This window comes from Melanostigma gelatinosum, assembly GCF_949748355.1.
Source record: "Melanostigma gelatinosum genome assembly, chromosome: 13".
NCBI lineage: Eukaryota > Metazoa > Chordata > Actinopteri > Perciformes > Zoarcidae > Melanostigma > Melanostigma gelatinosum.
Window position 1 is genome coordinate 17,564,906 of NC_136646.1, and position 27,602 is coordinate 17,592,507.

Sequence of the window (27,602 nt, forward strand, 5' to 3'; positions counted from 1 at the left end):
GTTGATCATGAAGACGAGTAAAGAGGAGGATGAAAGAGGTAATTAGCTGAAAAAAAGAGAGTGAGGAACAAACAAGGTATAGATGAAGATGATGAGAGACCGAGGATCTAGTAGAAGAAGAAGAACATTGGAGCCAGATGGGAAAGGACCAGTCACCCAACTGGTTTCAGCTGGTCGGAAAAAGAGAGGACGACAGAAAAAAAAGGACAGATGTTGATGTCTCATTGAAGAAGAAAAGGAAGGAGGAGGACTGAATGGACAGGAGCGCAGCAGGAGGAAGACATGCTGCGGTCTCGAAGGAACAGGTAGAAGATGAGAACAGGAAATGTCAATGTAGGAAGAAGGGATGGAGAGGAGAGATAAAGGGAAGAAGGAGAGGAGGGTGGTTACAGAGAGGAAGAGGGGGGGGAGAGAGAGAGAGAGAGAGCTTAGGATATGTGTCTGTTTTCATGGCTGGAAAGATTTAATCAAGTTCACATCGGAGCGGTGAACCTCAAAGGCCCGCCACTTGTCTGTGGGAGCCGGAGAACAAGCTGAGGCTTCACTCTTCAGACCGCTGCCATTTGAGAGTGCAGAACATACACTTCCACTGCCGTCTAACCCTCCTGCGCTGTTCCCCGTATCGCCCTTTATCGTCTTTCCTCTGTCAATCACAGCCCATGCCGTGTCTCAACTGATCCTTCACTATCACAGATGTTTACGTCTGATGTTCTGTCCTTTTAATTGAATCGGTAGACTTAAACGCACAATGAGTCGGATAAAGTGGCTTTCTCCCGCTGGCGACTTTGACATGAAATCCTACTCATTATGCCTTTAAAGCTACACTATATCTTTATATTACCAATGGATCAAATCACTGTGTATATATAATGCGACTCACTCATAGTGATGAACCCATTTTAGCATCTTTCAGCTCATTGTTTTGGTTTTCTGCTTCAGTCTCACCACGTTTGTCAAGATCACTAAAAACAGCAGGCAGCTGGAGAAAGAAATCTCTGTACAATATACCAAACAGTAGACAGACAAAGTTGGCAACAGGCTGGTGAACACAGTGGAGCGTTTAGCAGCTTAAGAGCCAGACATTTCTATCATGTTCGTTCCAAATTAGCCCTGAAATATTCATGAAACCAACGTGACATCAGGACCGCACAGCTGCACACAGTCAGCAACGAAACGTAGCGTAACGTAGCGTGGTGCAACTTGTCACCTGTTGATACTACCTCTTCATAATTTATATATCTAATTTAGATCATTTAAAGCTATAAGGAGGCATGTCATGTCATCATGAATAGAATTCAAACCCTTAGTTCACCCTAAGTGGTACAAATATTTGTATTTAATTGCACTCATTCTTGCTTGTGTTTTTAATGGCCGGTATGTGGCGTGTGATTCGCCTTTTTGTCTTTCTCCAAATTACCATTGTCTTCAAAAATCACATACACACTTAAGAAATGATCAGTGTCAATATTAGTATTGGTATCAGTATTGCACTACTGCTGAGCTTACTGTTGACACAGTGTGAAGCGACACTTTCATAAACACTGGAGCGCTGCTGGGTGTTTTGGTGTGTGTGTGTGTGTGTGTGTGTGTACGCATGCAAATCAACACGAGAGCGCACATCAATCAAACGTCTCTCCGTTCACTTTCAGCTGCGTCCATTCAGCCCGATCTGAAAGGACTGAGGTAACCATGCCGACGAGACCGCCGCCGTCACATTAGGCCTCGTTTCCTCGTTCTCGCCGACGGTGGCCGTCACTTCACAACAAGGACATGAAACAGGACATGTGACTGACAGCGAGATCGGACACTCCTCAGCAGTAAGAGAGCTGGATGTTTTATGAATAAAAAATACATAAAACTGAAAAACAGAGTCAACAAATGCTGTAAGCTGACTGTGAGAGTCCTTTCCCTGCTTATTGATTTCCATCTGGGTGTCTATAATCAAACAAACACATTTTTATGAAAGCAATATATTTCCAAGTCGATCACATTCTGACCCGGCTGTAGCCGGCGGTTATTCCTGTTTGATCCCCGCTGAGTTAAAAACACTTTATTGGCCTCAGCTCTGGTAATGTTCCCTGACCACTGCTGTCTCGCCATGTTTGTGCAACAGAGAAGTGAGCCGGCAGTCATCTCTCTCCCTGCCAACGGGGGTTTCACACCGGAGAGTTGTCCACTCCAGGCGCTGCTGTTGACTGACAGGATAATTTAGAGACGTTGAAAATACACCCCACTGCTGCCACTACCCAAAAATCACCTCACAGGCCTGCGCTGGTCCCGGGGATTTGGTTGATTTGGAAATGAAAGCTGGATTAGCTCAAAAAGTGACATCTGGTGCAGTTTAAGTCAGTTGACAGAGAAAAGCATCCTCAGCATCCTCTCAGTGTCCCTGAGTGAATGAGCGAGTGACCACTTAAAGCAAGTGTCTGGCTACGGGCAGAATAAACACAGTTTTTCTGAATAGTTCATGAACAGAAGTCGAATCCACTCTTTGAAGCCCAAAGTAATAAATATTACTGTCGAGATGGATTTCAATGGTCTGAACATCACTCACAGACGAGGGAACCTCTTGCTCTGAGACTGACTGAAGGACTGTACAACACAACACTGCATGCTGATAAAGAACGAGACCGACCTGTGACGTGTAGCCGGTCCAAGCTGACCTCGATCTTGAGGAAGAGGCGACCCCGACGCTCTGTGTGGTCCGTCCCACACAGGCTTGGCACGTTGACCACACACTGGTTGTGCACGTTCATGTCACAGGCTGGAAAGAGACAGAATGTAGAGGTGTGTCGAGTGTATCTGTACGGGACTCTTTTTAGGATCTCGTCAGAACAGAGAAAAGCAGCGCTTTCTATAACTCCGTGCATTTCAGGGTGAATCATGCATATAAAAGGTTAGATTACACATTACGCTGAATTTAAACTTTTAAAAATGCAATTTGTGATGCACTTTTGCATGGAAACAGCTCTGCCTCTGGTAGAAAATGTGCAAAAGTATAGTTGTGTGTTGTGTGATGGGGCGGGAGAAGAAAGTTGAATTAACCGTATTCTACAGAGATCTCAATGACAGCAGAGTGAGCACAGGAAAACATTTTACAAGGAGCTTTGCCTTGAATTCCCCAAAAAATAATGAACAAAAGATGAATACAATTAATGAATATTTTAAAACACCAACAACCCAGGGAGTTGGGGTTTTGTACTCAGTAAACATGAACTTAAACCGAATGATCAATTCATTTAATTTGCGCTTTTGCACATTTATTAAAAAAGTGTATTTAAGTTTTATTTAAATAAAATATTAAATAAAATCAAGCTACTTGTAAGTAACGGTTTAGAGCACCTGACAAGTGATCACATGATGAATTATACGGAATTAGCCAATCAGATGCAAGGACTCATTGTCGTACCTTATTCTGCAAACATTTTATCTTCTTTAAAAGTGAACTTTCTTTCTCTGAAATCTTTAATATCTCCACGAGCAATAACTAAATATTTTTTTTAATAATATGTCTGTAATGGAAACTGGAGCAGGGAGGAGCTTCTGCTGCTGGTGGAGGTGACACATATAACACGATGGATTCAGTGCCACAATGACAATAACAGACGATGACGATAGTGATTGCAAACCAAATCAAGTCCAGCTTCACTATCACTATCACTTCACTATCCACTATCACACACACACACACACACAGACACACACACACACACACACACACACACACACACACACACGCACACACACACACACACACACTTCGACAAAGTCGAACAGATGCGGGACCAGAGGGGAGAGGGAGAGTAAGCATGAGTTCTCCTCTTCCCCCTTATTCACTTTCTCTCAACCTCCTCCTTTCCTCCCCTCTCTACTTTCCGTCCTCCTCCCTCTTTCTGTCCTCTTCCATCCAACTATCCATTTCTCCTGCTCTCTCCTTCTTTCCTCCCTCACCACCAGGCAGGCTTGTCAGGCTGACATGCTGGGAGGAGATAAGGAGAGACGAGAGATGGGGAAGCAGCTTGTAATTGCGACGGCCTCCCCGCATCAATTTGCTCTGGTGTGCTCCCATTACCATCTGCAACGAGGCCGCCACCAGAGACCCACAGATGGATGGACAGAGTAAGGGGAGGGGAGAAGGAGGGTGATGGATGGAGGTAACGTGGAGTCAGGAGGGCACACAGAAGGTAAAGTGAGGGATACAAAGGGGGCGGGACTAAATGGAAAAGGACATTTTAAGAGAAAGCATGATGTAGAGAAAAAGAGGGGGAAGGTGTGGGACAACGGAGAAAAGAACTGGGAAATGAAAGAGAAGAAGTAAGGGGAAAAGGAGAATTAAAATGAGTGCAGGTTGGGGGTCATACATGCAAAGGAAGAGGAGTTGATAGAGGAGTGTGGGTGGAAAGAATGGGAGCGCAGAGAGGACTCAGCAGGGCAGGACAGTGAATTCTGCCTGGGCTGCAGATGTGGCTGAGAGTAGTTCAGTACCAGTCTATTCCCATCTGTTCTCATTAGGGCCGACCAGCGCAGCATATGAGAAACAGGTGCACACACACCCACACACACACCCACACACACACACACACACACACACACACACACACACACACACACACACACACACACACACACACGTAGACAGGGTGTGTACTCACTGTCACATTTCATCCCTTGGTGGATGAGTCCGTACAGCAGTGAACCACAGTGGTCACAGAAGGTGGGACTGCCGTATGTGTGGATCTTGAACTTGTGCTTGCTTCTGGGGTCCTGGGCAACAAACGGAGAGATGGGAAAACCATGAAATAGTATGAAATGTCATTAGTAGTATGAGTAGTTGGTAAATGTATTCAACTGCCAGGGCCCTTTAGATCCACAGAGGTATTCTAAATTATAAGATTTAAAAAGCCATCAGCTCTTTTACCATTTTATCAATTAAAATCAACATCTAAACTAAATAAACCCCTCAAACCTGCCCATTCCGTTTGTGTTGGCATGTGAAGGGTTAAATGAAGAATCCCTTTGGTGGACCTATCAGAGCTTCGGAACCGCAGTGTCGAGGGTTCAAACTGCCGTGATCCCTGTCCACTGTCCATGGTTCTGAAGTGTGTGTCTCTAATGCTCGTCTGTGTGTGTGTGCTGTCATGGTGTTGTAGGTTTACATGAGGTGTTGGTGGTTTTGTGTGGTCGGTCAGCCCGATGTCGCTCTACTCCACTGAAGTGATGGTGCTGTTTGGATAAATAAATTTTGCTTTAGAAATTATCTGTTTTTTGTTTTGGTGAACTCTCACTCTCTTTGCTCGCTGCTCTGCTAAGCCTGGACTTGAGTCTTCATTTTTGTTTCAGAGCTGGAATAGTCATCAGTACCTTTTGCAGTATTATAAGAGAGGACACAGTAAGCGAGGCTGGCAGTTTGCTTCTTTTTTTTCTCTATTAGAGAAGGAGGGTCAGAGGGCTGAGGTTTGAGAGGAACTAAAACACATTTTCAATGTCATTTTTTAACTTGCAACATTTCTATGTAAGGGAATAAAAATTGACCTTTCTTACAGCATCTGTTCATCACTCTGCTGCTTAATTAACAGAATGAATGATTGCAAATAGCATCCAAACAGAGCAGATTGTTTTGCCTCATTGAGACACACAACAGTATTTCACTTCAATTTCTCAGTATGGTTGTTTTTAGCTGTGTGATGCATCGTATTCACGATGTCATCGCACTTTCGCATTGAGAAACACAAAGAAAGAAAGAAAGAAAGAAAGAAATATCCAGATGGAAAGGAGATGTCAGCGCGTTATCAGTGCGTGGGAACGTGTACGGTTCGAGTGTTTTTCGTGCTTGGTGTCGGTTCTCTCCATCTTGTCCTACTGGACGCCTTCCCAGCATCACTTTTCAAGTGTTATTAAGGCACAAACACACACCGTACAGTGATCGTACAGCGCCAGCAGCAGCGCAACTGAGAAACTGTTTATCTTGGCCTGAACATCTGGCACCGAGGCTGAATAAATAAGCAATTTGAGGATTGATGCTCTGATAGGTTTCCAAGAAACCGGATCGGATTACAAAAAAAAAAGAAAAGAGTAATGTGTTATTCAGCACATGTCATGCCATTCAATTTGTTGAAAATCGATTCATATATCCTCCAGTCAATATTGTGATAACGGAGGTTAGCTAATATCTACAATCAGCACGAAACAAGACATAGCTGTAATTAAAGCCCAACAAACGAGGGTGGATGAACCCCCCCCACCAGCGTCGCCTCCATCACAATGAAACGTGTCAGAACGGCTGCATGTGTAATTATACAGGCCACTGACTGAGTAAGTGGGCACACGTTGGGGAAAAGTGCCTTTTTTTCCCTCACAAGCATAACAACGTGACGACAGAAGGAGGCGGAGAGGGGAAGTCTGTGTTTGAGAGAGGAGCGAGTGGGTGGTTGATGGTGTGATTGGCAGTGAAATGAGTCAGCGGTGTGAGGGTCCCTGAAAAGTCGAATTAACATGTAGTTAGCTTGATTTTGCTCCTTTCCTCCGGCCTTTCCTGCAGGATTTTCTTGAGAAAAACAAAACCAAACAGATGGTTCAGTCGTGACTCTCGGCCGGGTTTCCCTCCCAAACTGCTTTCTTTTCAACCTTTCAATTGTGGGAAGTTTGAATTTATCTTGAAAGAGACTTGCTGGGTAAACAGCAGGGACCAGGGACTCAGATGACCTCTCTCTCTCTGTTTCCTTCCTTTGACTCTGTGTCATTGTGTCTCTGTCTGTGCTCCCCTCCTCCTGGGATCCATGGGTGAAATTGAAACGGCATGCTTTCCACCCACAGTCATCCCGAGACTTTGACTCGGTGCAGCCATTGGCAGGACGGGGCCGGGTGTGAAGACGTAATTTGCTCAGCACCTTGGGCTTCCGCATGTGTGTGTGTGTGTGCATTTATTCCACCCTTTAGGCCGTCTCCGAGCCTTGTGTTGGTGCAAAAAAAACAAAAAGGGCACATGCACGGTACAGCCCGAACTGAACAATTGCTCAGACACACACTCACACACACACACACACACAAAACTGACCTAAAATAATCTCTCTCCTTGAAGAAATAAACACGTATGAGTGCTCCCCTATAGCTCTCCTGTATTTAAATTCAATGGACTTTTTGTCCACAAGTCCTTTTCGTTGTTTTGATTGTGTATCAAACAGAAAAAAAGAATCTGCATAATATTTAAATGTGCAAACAGTTGAAGAGGCAGCACTCTTGGCAGCTTTCATCGTGGCCCACGCTGCCACAGTGAAATCAAGCGAATACACAGTTGTAGACGCTTTTCATTTCTTCCAGCGGAGAAGAAATCTGATCATTTTTCTTTAACACCGTGGAAATCGTGTCGCTTGGTCTCAATATGTACAGTGGCCCCCAGTTTCTTCACACAGAGCCCGGTAACATCGCCCGGTAACGGGTGAAATGTGTGCGAGCTTTCCGTCTCGGCCAGTTCGCTTAGACGCACACCAGAACACAGAGCTTCCCCTCGAGGGCTTTGTTTATCCGATGCAGTCTTTGCTGTCGTTGAGGCTACGCCTGTTGTTAGAAGAACGAAGACATAACTCACCAATCATCAATCGACAATGACTCGTGTGAGATCCAACACAGGTTAGTCATGGAGCTGAACTCTGGCACACAGACGTTCAAATCTGCAAAACACATACATCTAAAAGTGGAGTGTGGCACATGTAAAAAAAACTGACTTGCTCAGTCATCGTTGGGGGGGAATGCTGGCGGACTGACCGTCCACACTAACAGACAGAGCTGCTGAGGCGAAACCAGGAGGGGAGCTGCCTCCAGTGAGGCGAGATGATGCTGATGCTGCCGAATTCCTCGGAGCGTAACGGCGGCCACATCAAGCAGACGAAGAGGAAGAGGTCGATGAGGAGAGCGGAGTGACAATGAGTCAAACAGAGGTCTTACTAATTATACTCAGGCATTGACAGGTGCCATCAGAGGTAACGTTAACGTATTACTAATTGGGCATCGTCGCCATAAGACGAAGAAGCCGATGGGACTCATGTTTGGGGTTAATTGGTTAATCGGCTCCAGATCTGCCTTCACGTCCGCTTCGTGCACATTTGGTTGACGGCTACAAAGACAAAGTGTAATGTACCCATGCGATGCTTCGTAAGAGAAAGCATTTTTCGGTCGTGATCTTCATCCTTGGTTGATTTGACGTGGTTCGGTTGAGAGACACAATGGAAAGAAAGTGGACTTTGCTGACAGTAAAATACCATCGGTATGGAAGGTGCCCCGTGGAGTGTTCTTGGAAACAAAGAAAAGGTGTGTTTACGCTCAGCGTTTTCTCACCAAAGTGCATTCTAATTTAGTTTCATAAACTTAGTTCAGGAACGGGACCACGCCCAGAACACGGCTCATTTCCCCTGCACAAGTATTTAAGCTCAACGCACTCAACGCAAAGTGAACAACTACTGTTGCTATGGTGAAAATGGGTTAGAGAAAATGACGTGATAGATTGAGAGTCAGCGGAGAGAAAACAATCAATGGAGCAGGATGAGGAAAAGCAGTCGAGAGCAAATCACTCTGCGGCCTTAATGCAATTAAGCGTGTGCACGTTCGTCATGAAAGGCAAACGAACTGCAACTATAATTAAAGCTGCGAGCAGCGATGGGCGGGCCCTCGCAATATGCACGTCGGGGTGCATGCACATCGGGGTGCCGGCGGGACTCCGGCCTGCGCGGCCGAGAACGTCCGCGACCGTCGGACGCCGCCGAGGACTCTGGTTGATGCTGCCATTCAGTTCTGTGACCGTCAGACACTGCATGCAGGTTCAGAGCATGGCCCCAATATACTTTTATTTAAGTACATATGTGATACATGTTCCTACCAAATTTCATACATCTAGGTGAAACGTACTGCGTGGGCTGCTTCGTTGAAATTTTGTAGGGGGCGCTATTGAGCCGATTTGCCACTCTGAACCAATAAAATCATATTTTGTAACTACATTTCGGCCTTGTAATCTACTTGCCAAGTTTGCTTATGTTTCGAGCATTTTTAGCCTCTCAAAATGACCTTCGTTGTTAACGGCGAAGACTGCATCGCCACGGCAACGGCGTTCGACGAAACATCAAAAGCTTCATGATCTGGCATTATGAACTATTTGTGTGGAACAAATTTGATATTGATTTGATTTACCTACTAAGAGAAACAAGCCAAAGTATCAAGACTTTAACTTCCTGTTACCAGTAGGTGGCGCTATGACTATGATTCAAAATTGGCCTGCATATGTCTTCAGGCCTGGAGTCTAATCAAACACGTGAAATCTGGTAAAGATCTGATGATGTGGAGTCGAGTTACATCAGTTTATTCGTTCATGGCGAAGGATCGAAATTCCGTCGCCACGGCAACAGCTTTTCACGAAACAACAAGCTTTGAGTAACTTTTCATCACAAAGGTCTTTAGACTGTACCGACCAAATTTGAAGTTGATCTGATTAATTCCCTAGGAGGAGTTCGTTAAAGTGCAGCGCCTGGAAATGACAAAAACGACACTAGAAATTCAGAAGAAATGCAAAGTAGGTGACTTCCGGTTGGGTTTAGAGCATAGCCCCAAGAGACTTTTATTGAAATCCATATGCGATACATGTTCCTACCACATTTCATACATCTAGGTCAAACGTACTGCGAGGGCTGCTTCGTCGAAATTTTGTAGGGGGCGCTATTGAGCCGATTTGCCACTCTGAACCAATAAAATCATATTCTGTAACTACATTTCGGCCTTGTAATCTACTTGCCAAGTTTGCTTATGTTTCGAGCATTTTTAGCCTCTCAAAATGACCTTCGTTGTTAACGGCGAAGACTGCATCGCCACGGCAACGGCGTTCGACGAAACATCAAAAGCTTCATGATCTGGCATTATGAACTTCTTGTATTTGTGTGGAACAAATTTGATATTGATTTGATTTACCTACTAAGAGAAACAAGCCAAAGTATAAAGACTTTAACTTCCTGTTACCAGTAGGTGGCGCTATGACTATGATTCAAAATTGGCCTGCAGATGTCTTCAGGCCTGGAGTCTAATCAAACACGTGAAATCTGGCAAAGATCTGATGATGTGGAGTCGAGTTACATCAGTTTATTCGTTCATGGCGAAGGATCGAAATTCGCCGAGCCGCCACGTCGCCGCCCTTCAGTAACTTCTTACAATTTTCACAATGAAGCATTATCAAGGTCTTAAGGCTTGTATGACAACATTTGAGAGGGATCTGATTAATCTGTTAGGAGCAGGATGTCAAAGTACGCAGCGTACAACTTCCGGTTGCCACTAGGTGGCGCTATCAGTTTGATTCAAAATTATCATATAGATGTGTTCCGGGTCAGGATGTTATGACATATGAGAGACTTTGAGCAGATTCGACAATGTACGGCCGAGTTACAACAACTTCCTGTTTCGTGGCGAATGGTGTTTCTTTGACGCCACGCCACGGCCACATAGTTCGATAACTTTTTGATCTTTGAGTAACTTTTCACTGCCAAGGTCTCAAGAGCAGACTAGCCGAATCTGAAGTCAATCGGGTCAAATCTCTGGGAGGAGTTCGTTAAAGTATGACGCCTTGAAACGGTCAAAAAACGTCATAAAAGCAAAAATGGCCGACTTCCTGTTTGGTTTAGAGAAAACGGCCAAGAGGATTTTTTGTGCGTCTCATCACGTTCCACATACCGACCAAATTTCATACAGCTGGGTGAATCCTGATGTTGGGGCTACTCAATAGGGGGCGCTAGCGAGCCAATATTTCATACCGCAGCTGGACACCCCAATCAGACTGCAATTTTCGCAAATTCTGGCTTGCGTGCCAAATTTCACAACATTCCCAATATCCCAAGCACCTCCTTTTTGCCATGAAAGCGGAAGAAGAAGAAGAATTAAAGCTGCGAGCAGCGATGGGCGGGCCCTCGCTATATGCACGTCGGGGTGCATGCACGTCGGGGTGCCGGCGGGACTCCGGCCTGCGTGGCCGAGAACGTCCGCGACCGTCGGACGGCGCGAGGACTCTGGTTGATGCTGTCATTCAGTTCCGTGACCGTCAGACACTGCATGCAGGTTCAGAGCATGGCCCCAATATACTTTTATTTAAGTCCATATGTGATACATGTTCCTACCAAATTTCATACATCTAGGTGAAACGTACTGCGAGGGCTGCTTCGTTGAAATTTTGTAGGGGGCGCTATTGAGCCGATTTGCCACTCTGAACCAATAAAATCATATTATACAACTACATTTTGGGCTTTAAATGTGTATGCCAAGTTTGCTTATGTTTCGAGCATTTTTAGCCTCTCAAAATGACCTTCGTTGTTAACGGCGAAGACTGCATCGCCACGGCAACGGCGTTCGACGAAACATCAAAAGCTTCATGATCTGGCATTATGAACTATTTGTGTGGAACAAATTTGATATTGATTTGATTTACCTACTAAGAGAAACAAGCCATAGTATCAAGACTTTAACTTCCTGTTACCAGTAGGTGGCGCTATGACTATGATTCAAAATTGGCCTGCATATGTCTTCAGGCCTGGAGTCTAATCAAACACGTGAAATCTGGTAAAGATCTGATGATGTGGAGTCGAGTTACATCAGTTTATTCGTTTATGGCGAAGGATCGAAATTCCGTCGCCACGGCAACAGCTTTTCACGAAACAACAACCTTTGAGTAACTTTTCATCACAAAGGTCTTTAGACTGTACCGACCACATTTGAAGTTGATCTGATTAATTCCCTAGGAGGAGTTCGTTAAAGTGCAGCGGCTGGAAATGACAAAAACGACACTAGAAATTCAGAAGAAATGCAAAGTAGGTGACTTCCGGTTGGGTTTAGAGCATAGCCCCAAGAGACTTTTATTGAAGTCCATATGCGATACATGTTCCTACCACATTTCATACATCTAGGTCAAACATACTGCGAGGGCTGCTTCGTCGAAATTTTGTAGGGGGCGCTATTGAGCCGATTTGCCACTCTGAACCAATAAAATCAGATTCTGTAACTACATTTCGGCCTTGTAATCTACTTGCCAAGTTTGCTTATGTTTCGAGCATTTTTAGCCTCTCAAAATGACCTTCGTTGTTCACGGCGAAGACTGCATCGCCACGGCAACGGCGTTCGACGAAACATCAAAAGCTTCATGATCTGGCATTATGAACTTCTTGTATTTGTGTGGAACAAATTTGATATTGATTTGATTTACCTACTAAGAGAAACAAGCCAAAGTATAAAGACTTTAACTTCCTGTTACCAGTAGGTGGCGCTATGACTATGATTCGAAATTGGCCTGCAGATGTCTTCAGGCCTGGAGTCTAATCAAGCATGTGAAATCTGGTAAAGATCTGATGATGTGGAGTCGAGATACATCAGTTTATTCGTTCATGGCGAAGGATCGAAATTCGCCGAGCCGCCACGTCGCCGCCCTTCAGTAACTTCTTACAATTTTCACAATGAAGCATTATCAAGGTCTTAAGGCTTGTATGACAACATTTGAGAGGGATCTGATTAATCTGTTAGGAGCAGGATGTCAAAGTACGCAGCGTACAACTTCCGGTTGCCACTAGGTGGCGCTATCAGTTTGATTCAAAATTATCATACAGATGTGTTCCGGGTCAGGATGTTATGACATATGAGAGACTTTGAGCAGATTCGACAATGTACGGCCGAGTTACAACAACTTCCTGTTTCGTGGCGAATGGTGTTTCTTTGACGCCACGCCACGGCCACATAGTTCGATAACTTTTTGATCTTTGAGTAACTTTTCACTGTCAAGGTCTCAAGAGCAGACTCGCCGAATCTGAAGTCAATCGGGTCAAATCTCTGGGAGGAGTTCGTTAAAGTATGACGCCTTGAAACGGTCAAAAAACGTCATAAAAGCAAAAATGGCCGACTTCCTGTTTGGTTTAGAGAAAACGGCCAAGAGGATTTTTGGTGCGTCTCATCACGTTCCACATAACTACCAACTTTCATACAGCTGGGTGAATCCTGATGTCGGGGCTACTCAATAGGGGGCGCTAGCGAGCCAATATTTCATACTGCAGCTGGACACCCCAATCAGACTGCAATTTTCGCAAATTCTGGCTTGCGTGCCAAATTTCACAACATTCCCAATATCCCAAGCACCTCCTTTTTGCGACGAAACACATAAAATAATAAGAATAATAATAATAAACATTCGAAATTCAATAGGTCCTCCGCTCCGACTACGTCGGTGCTCGGGCCCTAATAATAAACATTCGAAATTCAATAGGTCCTCCGCTCCGACTACGTCGGTGCTCGGGCCCTAATTACGGTTTCAATAGGTCCTCCGCTCCGACTACGTCGGTGCTCGGGCCCTAATAATAAGAAGAATAATAAACATTCGAAATTCAATAGGTCCTCCGCTCCGACTACGTCGGTGCTCGGGCCCTAACAAGGAGGAGAAAACTAATGGAGGAAGGAGCACCGCGGAGCAACCTCTGCTCATATCATGATGAAATGCGCCCTTTCCTTAGGGCTGAAGCTCAGCTGTCTGGGACGTTTACAGCCAAGAGGATCCTCAGTTATCCTCTCATACTGTAGTCGTGTTACCCACCAGCAGCTAGTGTGGCCAAACACACGCTGCCCACAGCCACGCCTGCACGGGCAGCAGTGTGACCTACCGTGGTGAAGGGCAAACACTGCCTATTGCACTCAGTGTGTGTGTGTGTGTGTGTGTGTGTGTGTCAGTATGATCCAGAGAAAGGCAGTCAGAGAGAGATTTCTGTCGTGTTTTATAAGTGAAAATGATGGTGTGAAAAAAGAGAGACGGTGAAAACAAAATCGAGGCATCTTGAAGGACTGATGGTCGGGACTGAAGAGAGAACAGAACAGGAGATGGATGTCAGAGACGAGGCCCATCAGTGTGTGTGTGGGTGTGCAGGTGGGTGGCATCAAAGCCGTCAGCCAGTCACAGTCGGCCTCACCGAAAAAAAAAAAAGGCTCATGTCCAGAATGTGGAGACCAACTGTCAGTTACACCGAGCGAGGACGGACAGCTTCACCTGCCGGCCGGCATTTATTCCGTATCTTTAACTTGAATAAACACGAATACAGTTCAGGATTAGTATCTGATATGTCACACACAATGGCCTGAAACTGTGTGACTCAGCCCTACGGACAGATTACAGGAACTGGATACCGGACTCAAAGATGGCGCCCACTCACTCGCATGGAAACGTGAAGTCACACGTTTTGTATGAAAGCGACTTTTAACTTTTTTGCTGACGTAGATTTAAAATTGCTAAAGATTATAAGCACCGATATGTGTTTGTATTTTTTTGTTTTTGTTGAGTAAGGAGAGCAATAGGTCTCCGTCCTCACCAGTAGCTGATAGATACTTTTAAAGGTAAAATTATATATTTTGGCCTTTTTCCAGGTAAAAGAATCGTGGCAAGAATACACCATTTAAAAATATATAATCAGGGGTTGGGGAGATCCTTTTTCACACTGATGAGTTTGCATTTCTGATGATTGCCAAACCATAACCCGTCAACAATGTCTTTCTCACACAATCACAAACACACACACACACACTATACACACAGGCACACAGGACTCAAATACAGACCCTGACAGCCATCCTGGTCCCGGGGTGGGAACGTTGGCTTCACAAGATCAATCTCAACACTTGTTGGAACTAATCCGTCTTCTGACGCTGATAAAATGAAGCTGATATGATGAAGCTGTGACTCAGTGGGAAAGAAAAGAAGACAGAGGACAGTGGGCGGACGAACTGACATGAGATTCATCAACAGCAGAAAACAGACACATCCACAATGAATGTGAGACTAGCAGAAAGAAAGAGCTTGTCCAAAGACAAAGAAAGAATGAAAACAAACGGCACATCGACCTGCTAATTATCATCTCCTCTCGTATCGCTGACATTTCACACAGAAGATTAGATCGGGAATGACAACTGTGACTGTGTCGTCTTCAGGTTCGTCTCTGTCTTCACAACTGTGGCTGCAAAGGGAGAAACTGGCACCTGTATTGACTACCCATCACTGATTTAATTAGTGGAATGACATCTCTCTCTCTCTCTCTCTCTCTCTCTCTCTCTCTAGCTGCTGCAGCCTGTCAGTGTTTAACGGGCCAGATCTTCTCACTGAGGCCTCATTATGTACAAGACCTTTGTTTTATAGCCTGTAAATCAAGCTGCAAACACAAACGGTAAACTGATGTGTTTAAGTTCACAGATACATCGTGTGTGTGTGTGTGTGTGTGTGTGTGTGTGTGTGTGTGTGTGTGTGGGTGCGTATGCCTGTTCTCTTCAACTGCATGTCTTGTGTGTCTGCCATTTGTTGTGTGGCTCCTCTGGTTGTACGCCTTTCTAGTCTTGTTCGAGAATTAAACATCAAAAGGCATTAGGATATCAAACACATACATGGATATATGCACACACACACACACACGCACACGCAGACACACACACAGACACGTGCGCAGACACACAGGATATGCATGAGGTCATTGGTGAGAAATTGTACAGAGAGCAATGTCAGCAAGCCCCCTGGATTAAGGGATTCTGTGATTTTTGATGATGAGATGTGGACTTGATGCCGTGTGTACCAGTTGGCTGAGAGATGGCTGCATTAGACAGTGTTATCCAATCAAGCTTCACTGTCATAGAGGAACACGCGAGTGGTGGAAGAAGTACTGCATTCAAAATCCTACTTGAGTACTACTTAATTATTATCAGCACAATCTACTCAAAGTATCAATCGTTAAAACACGAGAGGCACTGATTTTCTTGGCCGATTCCGATTTCCAAGCCACTGGTTTCATATCTAACTATGCTCAGTATTTTATTTTCTTATCATCACATCTAACTAAAGTGAAAGGATGGGACATATTTATTAGTCGTGCGTTGTGTAACATACACACCATTCAACCTTTATTTTAACTCGGACATTATCGAGGTAGAGACTTCATTTCCAATACAGCAGGGTGACAAAAAATTATCAACCAAAGAACTAATAGCCAAACTATCAGCCCTGTTCAAAAACAGTCATGTTGTCGACGGGCGCTGCACTGGTGTTTTGGGGATGAATGTAGCCACTTTCTACCTCTGACACACAGCAGACACAGGTGTTGGTTTATCCGTCCGTCGCGCTCTGATTAATAGCAGAGGAGAGATCACGTGTTCAGGTGCTTTCACACAGAACACCACACACCCTTTCATCACGGCACAACTTTCATCATCAAACACGGCCCTTAATTAGACCGACTAGGACACGAGGCCACCTTTTATATTGCATGTTGTGTGTGGATGTGTGCGGGCCTCTCTCTCTCTCTCTCTCTCTCTCCGACATGTGCTGCAGGCTATAAGCCTTTTGTTGCTGTATTCACACAAGAGGCCAAGCGGGGGCTTTTTAACCTGCGAGAGTACCATCGCTTCCTGGGTGCTCCGCCATCCGACCGGAGGTCCCTGTGGCCGCAGCCGGCGGGCTCTATTAGGAGACACCGGTGACAAGTGGCTTCGTCTCCACTAGTTGGGGATAATTGAGCTAAATGGCATGCGAGTGAGGCTGAGCTGTTCAGAGGATAGTTGACTTTGTCGAGAGGCAGCGGAGGATCCCACTTAGTGGAATAGGAATCCAGGCTGTGCTCACACCTCAAATAAAGCAAAAACAATGGCTGCACATGCAGCTTTTACACATACCGAAGTCTGCTTTCCTGTGAAAACAATGTTTCTTGCTTTGTGGCAATGCTTGTTTAAAAATTGTTTATCTATCTTCAGAAGTAGAGTAAAAGAAACACATCTGAAAAAAATGGAAAGTGACAAAAATCTGAGATATATGGTCTATTGTTAGGTGTGATTAGGTGTTGGAACAACACCAATGTGGTCCAGGCTGAGGAAAAGATCATGGATCGGGTCCAAGTGATCACTTAGTTAAGGTTAGGGGAGCTCCGTCATCATGGTTACAATAATAACCATGAGGTTAAGGTCAGGGAACGTCCATGGGCGTGGTTAAAGAAACCAACGCTGACCCGAGGAAACAGGAAACGTTTTGTCGACCTCTTCCGTCTGCCGGCTTTGTGGCTCCACAATCACCTGATTTCTTCAAGAGTCATAATTCATGTGGCCACTAGAGGAAAAAAAAGGTAATATGAGCATATGCTGAGATGACAGATGTTCTTGTTTTTCAGTCCCCTTTCGATATAAAGTGAGGAAATCGAATACATACATTATACATGGCAACAAAAAAAGAAATCCTGTTTTCGTTACACTGGGCAGCATGGAGGGCTGCACTAGCCCAGCGGCTTGTGGCCAGGAGGTTACCGCTTCCATCTGGACTGGCAGAATAAATGTGGAGGGATGGGGCCTCATATGGTGCCTTAGAGCCAGGCCCTTAACCCCATGACCCCAACCTGCTGGAGCTGCTCAGTGACCGTATGAATAGACTCTGGTCCGACTGTGGAAAAGAGAATATTGCTCTTTAACAACATTACGGTAAATAAATACGTGTAAAACTATTTCAGAACCAATTACAGAAGAGATAACAAATGTGTCTGTATGTCTCAGCAATTTCTCTCTTATCAGGGACTTAAAAACAGCTACATTTTATAGTTAGTCAACTGAACAAAAACACCACAATGTGCATGAAAACGGGAAAGAACAAGACGACCTTTAGCGAGCAGGTAGAGCTTAAAAGAATGAGGTAAGAAGCCGACTTGCAGAGACTAATTGCTGGCTAAAAATACCGGTAAAGCGTTCTCACTTTTCCTGCTTCTGACACCTCAATTTCAGTTCACCGGCAAATAATTACTGAACTCACACAATCGGATTTTACATAATGGGGCGGTTTCACAAGGCCGCAAGCCAACTATTACCAAACTCATAAAAGTTTTAAGAAACGGGGAAAAACAACAGAACTTTCCAGGTCATTTATCACACGCCTTCAAGTACCCACAGTGCTTTGCAGCAGCTCCCCCGGTGTGTTTATTAAAGCTTTGAGAGAACCGGACTACTGGCTGGTAACACACCTGCGCGTTAATCACTGCGACGTCACCACAGAAACCAAAGAGGACAGGCCCCAGGTGGCCATCTCTCTCGCTCACACACACACACACACACACACACACACACACGCACACACAGGAAAACTATATTTAACCAATGCATGATAGAAACACTGAAGACAAGTAGGTGTACTTGCAAAACAAGAGCCGAAACACAACACACTATTGCCCATAAAGGCAACAGGACACTCAAACAATAAGGTCACTCTACGTGACTTTAAAGTCATGTGACCTGTTGAACTTATACAACACACACTCTGCTTTGACCAAACTGGTGCAGACACACTCTTGGAAAGCATGAAACCCCGATAGCACTGACGGCTTCATTAAGCTCCCGATACTTTACACAACCTCGAAACTACAATCAGCGGCCGCAGGGTTCGATAATAATCACCTCTTTGATGAATCCTCCGTCTTCCGAGTTGATGAGCACATCTTTACATGAGCGCTTATGGCAAGTGTAACGTCAACAAGACAACAAACCAGGACGCACATGCGGCCTATGGAGTACATACAGTAAGAGGGATAAATAAAGCATGGGACGTCATCACACACATGGTAATCCTCAGCAGCCGTCTGTCACAATCATGTGTTTGATGGACATACGCTGTGTTATGCTGTTTGATTCTTTTGTTTTTCTGGCATTCTTCTTTAATTGTTCTTTTTTGGGGAAAAAAAAGATGAATGTGTTCCTGGGGGTTTACTGTCCATTCAACGTTTTAGCTGTAATCTCGACTGCGTCTGTCTCCGTCTAGATGACTGACAGAGCCGAGTTCCCCGCCCCCAGCTGATAGTGTGTGATACTTTAAATTAGGACCCAACAGATAGCTCAACCTGGTAAAACTGCAACCTGTTACTTATTAAAACACAAACAGAAAACAATGATGTTGTAAATTTGGACTTTTACCTTTTGGGATCTGCGGGCAGATCTTTTTTTTGTTAATTACCGTCCTTTATCGAAACATGATCAGTGAAACATGGTGAGAAAGGTAAGGCTGAATGTGTACTCCATTATCATATTATCACAAATATCAGTGGGATTTTGAATGAGTTTTTTTCTTACTTTCTGTTTCACTTTGACTCTCAGTAATGTGGGAAGAGCACAACACTGAGCGTGTGGGAGCTGACGATAAACTCTGTGGGTTTTTGACACAACATGAAGGTGAAGTAACACGGAGTGGTATTTGAGTGGAATACAAACATAACGGCACGATGGTTTCTCCCAAATACTGAATGCTGTAAAGAGACAGACGTCTCGATCGACTGCCGATGATGTGCCCTGAGCTAGTATAGCGCACATCGTCTCCCGGCAACGCTGGCTCAAATGTTCCCCGCTGCCATGGGAAACCCTCAGAGGCTTGAATTGTATTTTATATTTTCTTACACATGAAGTGAGAAGTATTCTGATTTCAGTTCAAGGTGTGTGTGTGTGTCATCGAAATAGGTAAATTTGGTACGATCTGGTGTCGCTCTGTCCCTCTGCTTCATGCGTCTGTGTGTGTGTGTGTGTGATGAGTCCTAAACTCTCTGACATTCTGGCCGTGTGTTTGTGTTTGTGTCACTAACTCGTGTATGTGTGTGTGTGTGTGTGTGTGATGAGTCCTAAACTCTCTGACATTCTGGCCGTGTGTTTGTGTTTGTGTCACTAACTCGTGTATGTGTGTGTGTGTGTGTGTGTGTAGGAGTGTGTGTGTGTGTATTACGTCAGCTTCCCTGTAGCTGGCAGAGACACCACGTTGGCCCCCGATGCTTCTGTCCGGCGTCCAAACAGCAGATGATTACCGCTGTGCCACATAAATATGTGTGTGTGTGTGTGGATGCAAACGTGTGTGTGTACCCACTATTTACTCCTCTGAAATTACATAAGCAATGCAGCTGCTCTTCGTCTCTGTTTCTTTAGTGCTGAATTCGCAGCCTTCTTCCTCCTGCCACCGACTGAAGGCCCCCGGTGCTTGTTGACCGACAGCTTTCAGATCATCGAAGAGTTATGCAGCATGAGGACGAGGCCAAAAGATCAACAGCTGGCCGGTCAGTGGGCTGCTAATCCACTGTGGGAACATCCTCGTACGGCTTATCCATACTGTACCTACCACACTCCTCATGATTAGACAGAAGGGCATATCACTGATGATATGAGATGTGTGGGGTGTTTCTTTCACTCCAAAAATTCACTCCAGAAATGATCAGTGTTAGAAGAAGACAATCAGACCTCAAGTAAAACTAACTGCATTCACAATACATTTTTCACTAGTTTCTGATATTTTAAAAACCAAACAGTGAATTAATTAAACAAGAAAAAAAAAATCAATTTCATCAATAAGGAATATAATGTGTGCTATTATATTATTGGGTAATTTGGCACCCTTAATTTAGTTTTTTCACAGATATTGTTTTAATACTTGCTTTTATTTGAGAATATACAGCAGCACAAATATATAATATCCTCATGAGAACACCTGTTTCTGCTCAAAATTACCTGTATAAGCTGTACTTACATTAACTCAACATCAGTTCATGCAACGCCATTGAAAACCATAATCACAGCACAGCGTGCAGTATATTAATGTCATTGATTTGCCACTATAATGCAGCCCTGACCCTTTATCTCCGACAGCTTAATGTACATTATAATCAAATCCAGTACAAATGTTCCCATTAACAAAATGGACTCAGTCTCGATTGCACAACCCTCCAATTAGATGATAGAAAACGAATGAGGCCGTAAGAATCTCGTAGAAACACACGTAATAAACCCACTCGTGAGGCGTCCGATTACACCGCCCTCGTGGGAATGCATTCATATTTCACACAGTTTTAACACGCCGTGGCCGAACCGATCGATCATCTGTTAAGGCGCCTGCGCTGACTTGATTGCGTTCCAGACGCTTCGAGAATATTAGAGGTTTGGGGTTTTAGGCCTGATCTATTCTCGTCAGGCTGGGCGTCTTCAGACGGGGCTGACTAATGATCCGACGGGCTCGGCCACGGCAGGAGGGATCAGTGACGGCTTAATGAGGCCACGGCGCTTCTGTGCTCACAGAGATAGAGGGAGGAGGGAGGAGGGAGGAGGAGGGAGGAGGAGGGAGGAGGGCGATGTGGTGGGAACCACAGCGAGGAAAAAAGGGATGATAAAATGAGAAATAAAGAGAGAAACCCCACGAGAGGAAAGGGGAAAAGAAACAGGCAACGCAAAGGACCAAAAAAAAAGGAGAGAGATAAATGAGATAGTAGAGAGCATGACAAGGCATGTATGGTGTCCCACTGATGTCCTCCAACTCCTGACATGCCTGGGATTCACTGTGTGTGTGTGTGTGTGTGTGTGTGTGTGTGTGTGTGTGTGTGTGTGTGTGTGTGTGTGTGTGTGTGTGTGTGTGTGTGTGTGTGTGTGCGTGTGTGTGTGGAGCCTCCCTAACTGCTCGGTGTGGTTAATTATCAAAAAAGTGAGTGAGAGGGAGGATGAAACATTAATGGATCATTTTTCACATTTATTTAACCGCTGACCATCCTCTGTACAACTGTGGTTCCCAACACAGGGGGCGGGAACATGCTAAGATGGTGAACATAGAAAAGCATCACATCTGCCTGTAGCATCAGCGTGATAGCATTGTCCTTGTGAGCATATTAGCATCAGCTGATGGCATTAAGCTCAGAGCACCGCTGTGCCACATCACAGCCTCACAGAACTGCTCGCATAGCTGTCGCCTCTTAGTTTCGCTCTAATCCATTTCATGTATATGTGGCTTTGTTTGGTTTGTTATTCCATTAATACTGTGTGATTTTAATTTGCTAATACAGATTTAAATAAAGCCTACCTCAATGTGACAAAAGTGACCTTTGCTGTTTCTTTTGATGAATTACCAAACGAAAGCAAGTTTCAAGTGCTAACCAGCGGCTGTCTGTAAGTCTAAGTTGGTATTTCTCTTTGGGAAACAATCGGATATTAATCAGGAGACGGATAGAGAGATGTGTACCAGGACCTGTTTCATCTTCTTGAAGTATTTCCCTATTTGTGCTCACATTTGTGTTGCAAAACAGATGCCACAGTCGCCCTCATGTCTGAAAAAAGGATAAAAAAAGGGACACAGTAGAAAAGTACAGGTCATGTGAATGTTATTTCTCTCTCTAGAACGGTGCAAGTCATTGATTCTGCACATGGCTGATGTGTCACTGTGCTCTGGCTGAGACTACGAAGTAGGACGCACATTGTGTTTTCAGGGGAGACGGTCGTGAGTCATACCCCTGAGTTTCCTCTGGCAAAATACTGAAGGTGCCATAGGCCTTGTGACATTTGTTTTCTTAAATAGAGCGTTACGTAAGTGCTTGATGAGCCAGGCAGGGAGGACAGGGGGGAGGAAGGCTGAGGAAGGAAGACAGGAGGGGAGGAAAGAGGTGAGGAAGGAAGACAGGAGGGGAGGAAAGAGGTGCCTGACATCGCCAGTGGAGCGGCACAAACTGGCTTTGTTAGAGAGACGGCGGCAGACAGAGAGCTCAGCGTGGCGCGGTCAATGCTGTAAAGCGCCTGTGCTTACATTTGCCGGGCAAGGATTTCTCTTTCTGTAAGAGTTCTGATCTTTAGTCTCTCAAGAGCAAAGGCAGTAGTACAGTGAAGTTGTTACAGCACATGGAAACCTGTGGGGAAGGAGGTTAAGATGGGCAACTCTAACACTGCAGACCACTGTTCGCATCCCCTTTCTTACCGACTGTCAATATCGGTTGTTTTATATGATCATATTTAAATATATATAAATCATATCATATATCATCATCATATATAAATATATGATGATTGACAGGGAGCTGTCAATGTTGAAACTTCGCATAGAGATGGAAGCTCAACAAGGAACGTAAGTGAACCCTTGAGTTCAGCTTGGTAAGTCAACTGCTGCCTCCAACGCCAACATTGAAATGTCACGCTCAAGTTTTCAGTCAACACGGATCAGCGGGTCTAGAAGTGAGGGATGAGGGATGCTTTTGTCAACCGTAGAAGACATTCAACAGGTCTCGTCCTGAGGGGAAAAAGGTTGATTTCGTAATGGTTCGGTTCATCGGCTGGTGTGATCAGTGAACGTGAAAAAAAGCTTCGCATATGTGCGTAAAACAGACGGAGAAAGAAGAAGAAACTCATCTGCTCTCTCTTACTATTTCTGTTTTTCAGTTTTGGCCAAATATCACACGTGGCTGCAGGACATTTGGAGACCTCTCATCTGCTTATAGTGGAAACAAGTGTGGGCACGCTGGGAAGAGTTGTTCAAGGTGAGCGATGCGTCAACAAGCCTCAGCGAACAAGTCAACAGGTTGTGAGTCACTTTCGCGGGAGCAAAAGCTGCTACATGACACCTCTTAGCCATTTTGAATCTCATCAGTCACGAGGGGAAAGGAGCTTGTGTTTCATTTGGACTGAAATGGAGCAAAACCCTGCTACATGCCTCCCTCCCTGCCTCCCTGCCTCTCTTTCTCCCCCGTGGTACCTCCCCGGTGATGACATGAATCACGAGCTACCTTCTCCTCCATTCTGAGGAATAGGTCAGCTCCCTGGCTGCCGTCTGCCCACAAACAACCACACGCACTCACACACAAGTGCAGGGGTCTCACACACACACCTGAGCACACACACACACACACACACACACACACACTCACACACCTGGTGTACTGTACTGTGGGCCTATGAATTATTCATGAAACTCTCATCTGATAATTTCAGTTGCATTACTTGATGAGCTTAAAGTGGTAAATAACACCGTATTCATGATTTTCCCTCAGTCGAGCATTTTTTTCCATTCATTCAATGGTATTTCAGTTTGAGCTATTTTTTTAGTTTTTGTTCTCTTATTTCATGTCTCATTTTACCTTCACCAGCAGGCAACATCTTGTCGCTGCTTTTCTTCTTCCCTTTTAATTGCATACAATTATATTGCTTCTGAAAAGTGTAACAACTCCCTTTGATCGTGTTTTCAGTGGATCAGTTAATCCTTCAGTCTGTAATGTGCCACAAGTTTGTGAAAAATGTCACAATTTCCGAGAATTCAAGTTTTCAAATGTCTTCTTTTGTCCGACCAACAGTCCAAAATGCAAATCTTGTCAGTTTACATGATACGAGAAAAAAAAGCAAATCCTCACATTTAAGAAGTTGGAATCAGTGAATGACTCAAACAACTATATTGATTATCAGTTAAACACTTTAACCTGCAACAACTGATTTCTTTGCTGCTACAGCTATTAACACATTCATATAATATCACCTTATAAAGTTGACACGGCGAGCTTGTTAGCAATCGATTGCTTATTTACAAGCAACATTGACATTCATTTTGAGTTGCGTTTCTGGCCAAATGCCAGATGTACGGAGTCCTTTGAGCTCTGTTTTGGTCGCCACCAACTCCTGAGGGAAACTGTTTCTTCTGCTTCTTCAACAAAAATGTAAACTGCAGAGTCAGGTGATAATTGTCCGTGGGTTCATCACTACGAGCAACTCTTTTAACATCTCAAGCCGTCATTTTCTCCAAGTGTGAATATCAAAATATTGATACAAGCAGCTTTTAAGTTTCTCTCTTGTGCTGGACTGACAGAAATGTTCAGCGAGGCTGTTAGAGAACGCAAACTCCTCTTTTTCGTTTTGCTGCTGCTGACCAAATACTTTTCACACACACACACACACCCCCACACACACACACACACACACAGCAGGCAGGAGGCGGAGAGAGATTAATACAGGACACACTTTGTGTGTGTGTGTGTGTGTCTATTATCGAGAACTCTACTTATGACAGCAAAGCAAGTCTTGCGTCCCTGGTCAGTCGTTGCTGTTGTTGCATAATGTGATGACAGCAATCTGCAGAAGTTGCAGCAGATAAGTGTTTTGAATGAGGGCAAAGAGAAGGAGAAAGAAAAAGGAGGGAGGAAGAACTGATGTCAAGATTACATCACATCCTTGACCTATTCACACGAGGCGTGCTGCAGCACACAGTCTGTTTTCATTATTCGTTAATCAAACCTAAATCCACATTTAATCTTCTCATTTATTAGTGAGTCAGGCAACGAAATGAACCTTGATTTCAATTTAGGATTTGTTAATAAATGCCAAAAGGCAAGAGACGTAGTGGCATTTAAATAAGAATTGAACACGTGATAAATCTGGATCCTTCTCTGTTAGAAATAATGTCCACGCACTCAAAGGCATCGTTATGCCCATTAATCATCGACGACAAAAACCCAATTTGAGCTCCATGAAATTACGCTCAGCAGTGAAGTTAAGTTCATAAATCAGGTTCGGCTCTGTGGAGCGCTTCCTAACCTCAAAACGCTTCCCATCAGGCCACTCTAAATCGTTCACCTGCTGAGAGTGCAAATTGTATGACTATTCATCTTCTACACTTCACCTCAGCAGGGAGCAGGATCTCGCACCATCAGTGGTCTGTCTGCAACTTAATGAGCCTCCATTCATTCAGCAGTCACATCGAGCGACAAGCGCTCGTGTGTCTGGAATGATTAAAGACAACGTATAAGCTCCTCAGACGACAAAAGGTTCTGTTGGTCTGAACTGGATAAAGATCGCGCAACTCAACACCTTTCACTCAGGTGAGTGGGCAACAGCGTGTCGGCAACATGTCGGGGAGGCTGAACTCTTCCAATCCACCTTTCTGAGCAGCTCCTCTCTTGAGTAAAGCTGCAGACACAAACACCGGCTCAGACTGACGTTTCTGGGGCAGCGATCTGTTGTGGAAGAGGAAGCACCCGACTGAGAGACGTACCTGAAAAACACTTCACAAGATTCTGGCTCAACTTGAAAAGACACCGTCATTCTTATTGTATTTTAATAAAGTTGCACCATCCAACTTGGAGAACGCACCGACACTATCCATTCCATTCAGTTCAATTTAGAAGGCCCTCCAGCTCCCAGACTTCCTTTCCTTGCTCTACTTTTCCGTCCCTCCAAGTGCATGCGAGCAGACAAGAGTCCCACCTTCTTCACATTACCTCCTTAAATGTTCCTTCTCCTCTCACCACACTTTTGTCTTGTTTCTGTCCTCATTATCCTCTTCTCCTTTTCGTGTTTCTTTTAAAGACCAGGACCTCACTCCCTGTTCTCCCCCCCCTACTCCCATTAATTAACATTTCACGAGGAAGCTAGACATAATTGGCCAGTGGAGCATGTCGATAAACAAGACGAATGGTTGTATCCGTGTCGAAATAGTATGTTAATCTTTGAGACGATCGGGCCTTAATTACCCTCCGTAATAAACGCATTGGTCACACTAGGTTGTAAAAACTCTGAGCTAATGTTTCACCATTAGCGCTTTCACTTAAACAAGATTTGAAACCAAGCGTCCCGTGTCTAACATATCAGCTGTGTGGGCTGCAATGAGCCCGCGGCTTTAATTATCGCAATGTCGACTGATATTGTATCGCTCTTTGCTCACCATTGCTTCACTTTATTAGCACTGGAACGGCGCTATCGACTACAAACTCTCTAGTAAATCTTCTTAATTGCTGCACACAGGTCTGTGGGGTTTATTTGGAAGGTCTTTGTCAGCCTGCGAGTGGGTTTTAATGAGCCGCGCTGCTAATGAGCAAAAAAAGGAATATCCTCCAATGCACAAGAGTCAAAATAGGCAAAAGCCCTTTAACATGCCACTACATTAATCACAATATGGAAAGTCAAAAGTCACTGTAAACTGAATTTCTTTGGGTTTGAGATTTTAAGAACATACAGTCTGGATCTGGGTTATGGTGGACATTTTTCAATACTTGCCGACATTTTATAGACTCAACAACGACCTGATTCACCAACAAAAGTAATCAACAGATTTATAGTGCAGCTCGTGGACAGTCGTGCAAACAGTGTTCTTCACACTCCAGCATTTAGACATGCGGCATTTAGGCAACGTGTGATGTTTTCATTTGCACACCCTATCAACAGCACCAAAAAAGATGGCGTCTGACACCGAGCGTATTAAATCTCCGAGCGCTCACACTCGAGCACAAGAAGAGGTGTAAACATGGCGGGGATAACAATCATAAGAAGAGGTATTTACTGTGGGAGATGAGTTGGACACCTGTCATGTGGAATTAGGTGTGTGCAACTTGGCACAGTACACTCCGGACGGTTTATATCTTGTTTTCACCTTACATTTTCTGCTGCATAATATCCGATGAGGACCACGTTGCCACTGGGAGTCTGCAGTGTCTCACACTATACTCGTATTCTCAGATTATTGTCTCCTGCCGTGAGACAGCAGGTGGAAACCACAGCGTCCCCAACAAGCTCCAACATTCATTAGCACGCTGGCTTATGTAACCAGGCCCGGGACCAATAACTGCAGATTGGAATTTGGTATCTGTGATTAAATCAGCCACTTATGTAATTGCTCATATTTTTCCAGCTGTTCAGACATCTGATACATTCCGGCTTATTGATTTCCGATGATTAAAGTAGGTTTTTTTCCATGCACTTCATATCTTTGCATGATGTGAATATTACCAACTTCACAAAAACAAAAGTAGAACAAATACTATTTCAGTAAAGATAACGTTTTCCTTTTG

At 44.5% G+C, this 27,602-nt stretch overlaps 1 protein-coding gene across 1 annotated transcript in view; it reads right to left on the minus strand.

Annotated features, from left to right (window-relative positions):
- prkcab (protein kinase C, alpha, b) overlaps positions 1-27,602 on the minus strand; it is a gene marked incomplete at both ends in the record, with an annotated part of 82,196 nt that overhangs the window by 18,349 nt on the left and 36,245 nt on the right. The window contains 2 exon segments of the mRNA XM_079281918.1: positions 2,636-2,764; positions 4,653-4,764. Of these exon segments, the coding sequence (XP_079138044.1) occupies positions 2,636-2,764; positions 4,653-4,764 (241 nt within the window).